The 6,433-nt window shown below is 33.4% G+C and overlaps 1 protein-coding gene across 5 annotated transcripts in view; it reads left to right on the forward strand.

Moving 5' to 3' along the window:
• Positions 1-6,433, forward strand: part of LOC108367635 (protein unc-93 homolog A) — a 36,422-nt gene that overhangs the window by 12,664 nt on the left and 17,325 nt on the right. For 2 of the 5 annotated variants that reach the window (XM_017622296.1, XM_017622299.1), the window contains exon 2: positions 4,119-5,410. In XM_017622296.1, coding sequence (XP_017477785.1) covers positions 5,258-5,410 — 153 coding nt within the window. In that variant the 5' untranslated portion in view covers positions 4,119-5,257. The remainder of the gene's footprint in view (positions 1-4,118; positions 5,411-6,433) is intronic. The other 3 variants (XM_017622294.1, XM_017622297.1, XM_017622298.1) reach the window with 3 other exon arrangements.

The following is a 6,433-nucleotide window of genomic DNA, read 5'->3' on the forward strand; positions in this document are numbered from 1 at the left end:
TATTTTTATTTAGGCATGTATTCATTTACTTTTTTTGTTAGAGCAATTTGCCTAGGCATACAACATCTGTTGGTTATAATTTACGCATTTAACAAAATTGTAGCCATGGAGGCAAACAATGGGCGTTGCTCTGTGTTTACATACATAACTATTTGTTTATGTTGTTGCGAGAACATAAGGATATGCAAGTATACATATACATATGTGCGTACATATGCTTATACATATTTAACTATGTATGTATGAAGATTAGAGTAATTTTGTGTTCCGCAGTTTAGCTTTCATTCCTCTAGTCTTCTTGTAATTTAGTTTCAATCTTTCTGTGCACATAGCAATATTTACATATGCATGTATACACAAATGTAGGTACGAAAGGCATACGTGCATATTTGGGAATGCATTGTTGCTGTGACATATGTATGTACGTACTAGGGATGTTGCGGATATGAAATTTTAGACATGAGCGGATGCGACTTGAATTTAAAAATTGAAAATTTTATTTAATAAAAAGTAATGAGAATTGCATCGGGGCTGCAAATGTCGGATGTATCCTCCTGACTTTCATGTTCACTTGAAAAATCTAGCATAATGGTGAGATTGTTGTTTAAACAGCGCTTACAAACCAAACCAGATGTGTCAGGTTTTTCTGAAGCTGTTTTTAAAAGAATTCTTCATTCTCATTCCTTTAGCACTTTTAGAATTCGGGGAACTTGTAACGTCAGCAGCGTTTTTCGATTTTAGTTTTTGTACTTCATTTTTAATGGGTCTTCTGCGACTGGTTTGAAGAATTTGTGCATATAGCGAGCTAGGCAGGTGGATATGGAAAATAAATTATTATTTTCCTGGAATGAATATTTGAACGAAATTCTATTTTTAAGATCCTGGCTGCCAGCCGAATCGGATCAGTATATTGTTATTTTTTTTAAAAAGCACCCTGTTTTTTTTATAATCATTTGAATTATTGGAATCACGAATGATGAGGGTTTCAGACAGTTACGTAATTCTTACCTAATTAAAGGTCGGACCTATAGCTTTTTAAATATTTCAGCATCGATTCTCTTTATAGCTAAATGTTAAAGATATCTGCTGGAAATCCCTATTGTAGGAGCATAATCTTTCACTTTAAATAGCAAAGAAGGGAGACGTGGGGGGAGAGTTTTACCACAGAGGCCTTTAGGCAAGGATCCAATGTACATACATATTTATCTATAAAAAAATATTGCCCGAGAAGTAAACAAAAAAAATTTGCATCGATAACTTAAAGTTGTGATACACAATGGCTAGAGGCGTCGCACTATAGGCAAAACACGAGTTTTTTTTTCAAAATCGTAGATCTTCGCTTAGAAAAGAGATAATGGAATGAAAATTTTTTTATCGTGAAGATAAATGATCATATAATATAGGAAAACTACAGAGAAGTTACAACAACAATAACTTAACCCTCAAAATACCGTTCAAAATGTCACTTTTTTTTAATTTTGGATTTTGGCTCCCATTCCACTAGAAAACAATACATTTAATACACCATTAGCACTGTTTCTGAAAGATTTCTCTTTATTTTATCTTAAGACTCGATTCTTGGGACATTGGATGCTGTACCCGAGTGGCCAGATTGGAAAAAGAAAAGCTACCTTTAAGCTCTAATAACTCGTAAACTATCAACTTTCACAAAAAAATTTATATAACGAAAATGGTTATGCTGATCGATATCTTTACGAAAGTGCAGCAGTTAACCCTTTAATGCAGAGTCTGTCATATATGAAACGCTTTTTAACCCTTTCAAGGCAGAGGCAAAATGGTTCTCAATATGTTTTCAACGTACTTTTTATTTATTTTTATTTTTTGTTTATTTTTATTTTTAAAATTTTTATTTTTTTATTTTATTTTATTTATTTATTTATTTTTTTATTATTATTTTACTATGGAAAAATTTTCTACGACTAATATCTACCTCAACGTGAGAAAAAGCACGTTGAAAAGCATATTGAGAACCTCTTTCCTCTGCCTTGAAAGGGTTAAAAAGCGTTTTATATATGACAGACTCTGCATTAAAGGGTTAAATGCTGCATTCCATTATCTCTTTTCTAAGCGAAGATCTACGATTTTGAAAAAAAACTCGTGTTTTGCCTATAGTGCGTCGCCTGTGGGCATTCTTTCATATATGTATGTATGTGCCATTTCTACCGTTATATATTTTTTGTCTACTCGGTTATTCCCCGGGGAATTCATGCTTTATTTAAATTTAAAAAATTAAATTACTACACCATTTTAATTAATTAGTGTGTAGTCCAGTTTTGTTTTGTAGAAGTTTCGTTAGTATGCACTTCAGTTTTTACACATTAAATATATCTGCATATTTATATATTTACGCGTATCTATTTACATTTATTTATGTACAAGTCTACAAAATCTTATTACTTATAAAGCGATTTTTAATCTTCGTTGCTTAACACACATTTTTTCAATTACTTCTTGTGTTGTAATCGGCACATCATTATGTACCGCTAACATCGTTAAACCATTCAGCCGCTCCTTAATTGTATAAAAAGAAGGGACAAATAAGATAGCATATTCAACAATTGAGTAGTCCACTTGCAAAGTGCGCTATGTAATTTTTTTTTAGATTTTTAGTTTTTGGTGGGTTTCATGTCCACTAACAGCAGAGCGAAAAATTTTTCTATATTCTGAAAAAAATAGTCATGTTCTGACCGACAACGAAAACACTTTGAAAGCGAGTTTTAGGAATATGGCCACGACAATCAATAGTTCTCCAGCTCTATATCCCACTGAATTGTTTTTAAGAAATTTTCTTGGTAAAATTTATTCCGTATAATTTTTTTTCTATACTCTTCGCATTTCCAACTGTATATGAAATTCTACGAGGTGATGTAATAGGAAGACATTTTCTAACTATCGTATTTAAATTTTTGGCTCTTAACTTTTCTACGTAATTGATTTTTTTTTACACACTCGATATAGCCGGAATACGGGATTAAGTAAGGCAACTGCGATGAAAACTGTCGTTCTAATAGTGCATTGTAGACGCTTGCCCCGCCCGACTTTAAATATACATGGTTGTATATAAGCGCTTAGATACATAAGTTGATAACTCTTGAGTGATACTTAAGTTATAAAAATTTATTTATTCCTTTTTTATTTTTTGTTTGTGTTTTATTTTTTGAAGTTGGTTTTGTTTTTGTAAAAAAAAAAATTTGTTTTGTATTTTCACTTCCTAAATTATTAACTTTTATTATCCGGAGATATAAGTTATCTTATCGATATGAGTAGCTATCGATACCTTAGACCCGATATTTTTCAGGTATCGATACTTTTTTTCGATACTACTTCCAAGTAAAAGTATGAATACAGAAGATTCTTCGTTTTGTACTTGTTCGCCACCAGACCCATTCGCTTTGCTTTTCTATTTAATGCCGAGAAGGCAGAACAGACGAAGCCCTTGTTTTTACCGATAATGTCGATGTCGTCGGCATACGCCAGCGTTTTTACGCCTGAGAGGTTCATTTCTGCGGCTATTATTATCTTCTCCATTATCAGATTAAAGAAATCACATGAAAGGGAGTCGCCCTGCCTAAAACCCCGTTTGGCAGCAAACGGCTCGGAGTGGTCTTTCCCAATTCTGATGGAGCTGGTGATTTTGCTCAACGCCATTTTACACAGCCATATCAGTTTCGCCGGGATGCCAAATTCAGACGCGCGCGGCGGTTTTTCATCCGCATAAGCGCTATTCATACGTCGTCATAGTCAGGCAGCGGGACATCGACTCCATTGTCATCGACTGGGGGCTCGGGTTCAGTGCTGCTGCCATTCAATTGGGTGAAAATGTAGGTTCTTGACATCGGTTACTAGGTTGCCATGGTTGTGCTGTGTGTGTAAAGGGCAAGTTCGCCCTTTATCTTATTTGGTCATAAAAAAATACATTGGAGACTATCAACTCTCAAAGAATAAAATGTTTTTTCTCATATTAGTTTTCATACTTGAGTAATTGTTAATGTATAATTACATAAGTATAAGTATATATACATACATACCTACATATATGGCGATAATTTTAATATCTTTGTTTTGATAGAAACGTATTCTACTCTTTACAATTGCAGAAAACATTGGAAAAATAACACCTGTTCACAAAGGAAATATTAGTAGTTAAAGAGCGGGAAAAATGTGAAAGGAACTTACAAGTGGTACTTATTGGTGGAATTAAAAAAAAAAAAAAAAGTTGATCCGACTACATACAATAATAAATTAAATTAATTCGAAATGAATGACAGTTTACGGTTCTGATTGCAATGCTTTCCACTGATAGCAATGAATCACAGCAACTACTACAACTATTTATGTACATTATAATGTCCACTGTCAATGAACGTGTTCGTTACAATACTAACAGAAATAGAGACATATCCTAGATACGTGTCGCTAACTTTCTTCAAATCAACAACAGATTATACGCAAGGACACATCTTAAATTAGTTTTCTTTTAAACTCAGCTAACCGCACCATTAGCGCTCATTCAAGCGCGACTTCATTGATTGGCAAGTTTGTTTGTTGGGTGTCCGAAGCGAGATGCACGTGGCTTGAAAGCAATAATCCCCGCTGAAATACCTTAACAAGTTGTATATAAATACTCATATATTGGTGCCACTACTGCAAAAAGAACAACAGTACATAAAAACATACAAACGTACATGAAAAATAAAGAAACAGTGTATAAAATCCAGAAAAACACAAAAATGTGAAAACAGTCGAGGTAAAAATAGCACTTATAACAAAAAAATGTATAAAACATACCGACAGCAGGAGCAGCAATAAAGTGAATGTGTATATTCCGCAGTCTGTACCTTAATTGAGGCTGATCCCGCGCAATCAACCGCAAATGGTTGATCAAAAAAGCCAAAACAAGTTAAGAACATTTAATTAAAAATTTCGAAGCCTATTTTGTATCAGCACAAAGGAAACAAAAGCAATGCTTGTGTTGGTATCACAAATGAGTCAATAAACAAACACAAAGGCAAAGGCTCTTTCATCTGCTAAGTAACAAACTATTCGAATACCTGTCTAAACAACAATGTGTTACATACATCTTCTATATATTTGCACGCATATAAGCGTATGTATATGTAGTTTACTATATTAATGTGCATACTTGTCGATGCTCCATATTCCTCAACGCTTTTCCCTCTATCAATAAGGCACCGCATTGAGCATCCTTGTTTGAAATTTCTGAACGTCAATCATCATGGGTAGCCTACCGAATTTGCACGAGTTGGAGGAAATAGAGCGCAGACGTGAGAAACGCCGTGAACGCGAGCAGCGTGAGCAACTGCGAGAGCAGCGGGCACGTGATTCGAGTCGTGAACGTGAGCGGATGGCCCTATTCGCACAGCGCAAGGTTAGTATTTACTTAGGAGGTGTTGGGGTCAGTGTTTCAATGTAAGGTTAAATATTTGCTAATTTCTTTTTCTGTAGTAGGTTAATTAAACTCAATTTTCAATTGAGACTAACTTTTTCATTTTATGCTTCGGTCAGATCATGGTAAAAAGCAACAGAAATAAATTTGGATTCCTGCGTTAAATTAAAACTAAATAGTGAATCTGTATTGCTTTAAAACACCAAAAACTTTGCTCCAAAAGTTGCACACTAGAGGAGAAGTTTTAAAAAATTGCGAAAATTGTTTTTGCATCCCACCAATTTATACTGCATTCTAAATATTAGTAAATTATTAATTTTTGAAGGGCAAATGTGAAGGTAAATATGTAGACGAATATGAAAAGAATAAACATAACGGCAAAGATAAAGATTAATATAAGGAAAAATATGAGGATGAGGATAACGATAAAAGTAAAGATAAAGATAACTTTGAGTAATTGTAAAGAAGAATATATACATAGTATCAGTGGCGGAAGTCAAAGATTAATATTTCATTAATATGGGTCTAGAAAAAAGGCTCTTTAGAAGAAAGTATGCGTAATAAAGTTTCAAACACGAATTTTTAAAATCATATATTCAATTTTTCGCTTTATTTATAAAACATTTTGAAAATTTTAAACACATTAAATTTTTCTTTTTACTTATAAATCAATGAAACGAAGAATTTTCAAATTTTTCGTGGTTTTTTGAAAAATTCTTCTAGAACCTCGTCAACTGAAAAATTTGCATCTTTGTGAATATTCATAGATGCTAGACTGTTGAGTCTTTCTTGACATGTTGTATTTCTCAAGTAGGTTTTAATTATTTTCAGGCATGAAAAGCTTCGTTCAGGTGTGGCTATTGAAACGGACAAAAGTGCCAATATACGTAAGATCTTAAAAACATTCCCAAAAGACGTTGTATTAGCTACTTGTAATGCTTCGAGAGCATTTCGAAAATGTTCGTGTGAAACTCGTTTTTCCAACATTTTTAACTCCAGAAGAAA

The sequence above is a fragment of the Rhagoletis zephyria genome, unplaced genomic scaffold (assembly GCF_001687245.7).
Source record: "Rhagoletis zephyria isolate East Lansing unplaced genomic scaffold, Rhagoletis_zephyria_1.1 Rzeph_scaffold_02751, whole genome shotgun sequence".
In the NCBI taxonomy this organism is placed as follows: domain Eukaryota; kingdom Metazoa; phylum Arthropoda; class Insecta; order Diptera; family Tephritidae; genus Rhagoletis; species Rhagoletis zephyria.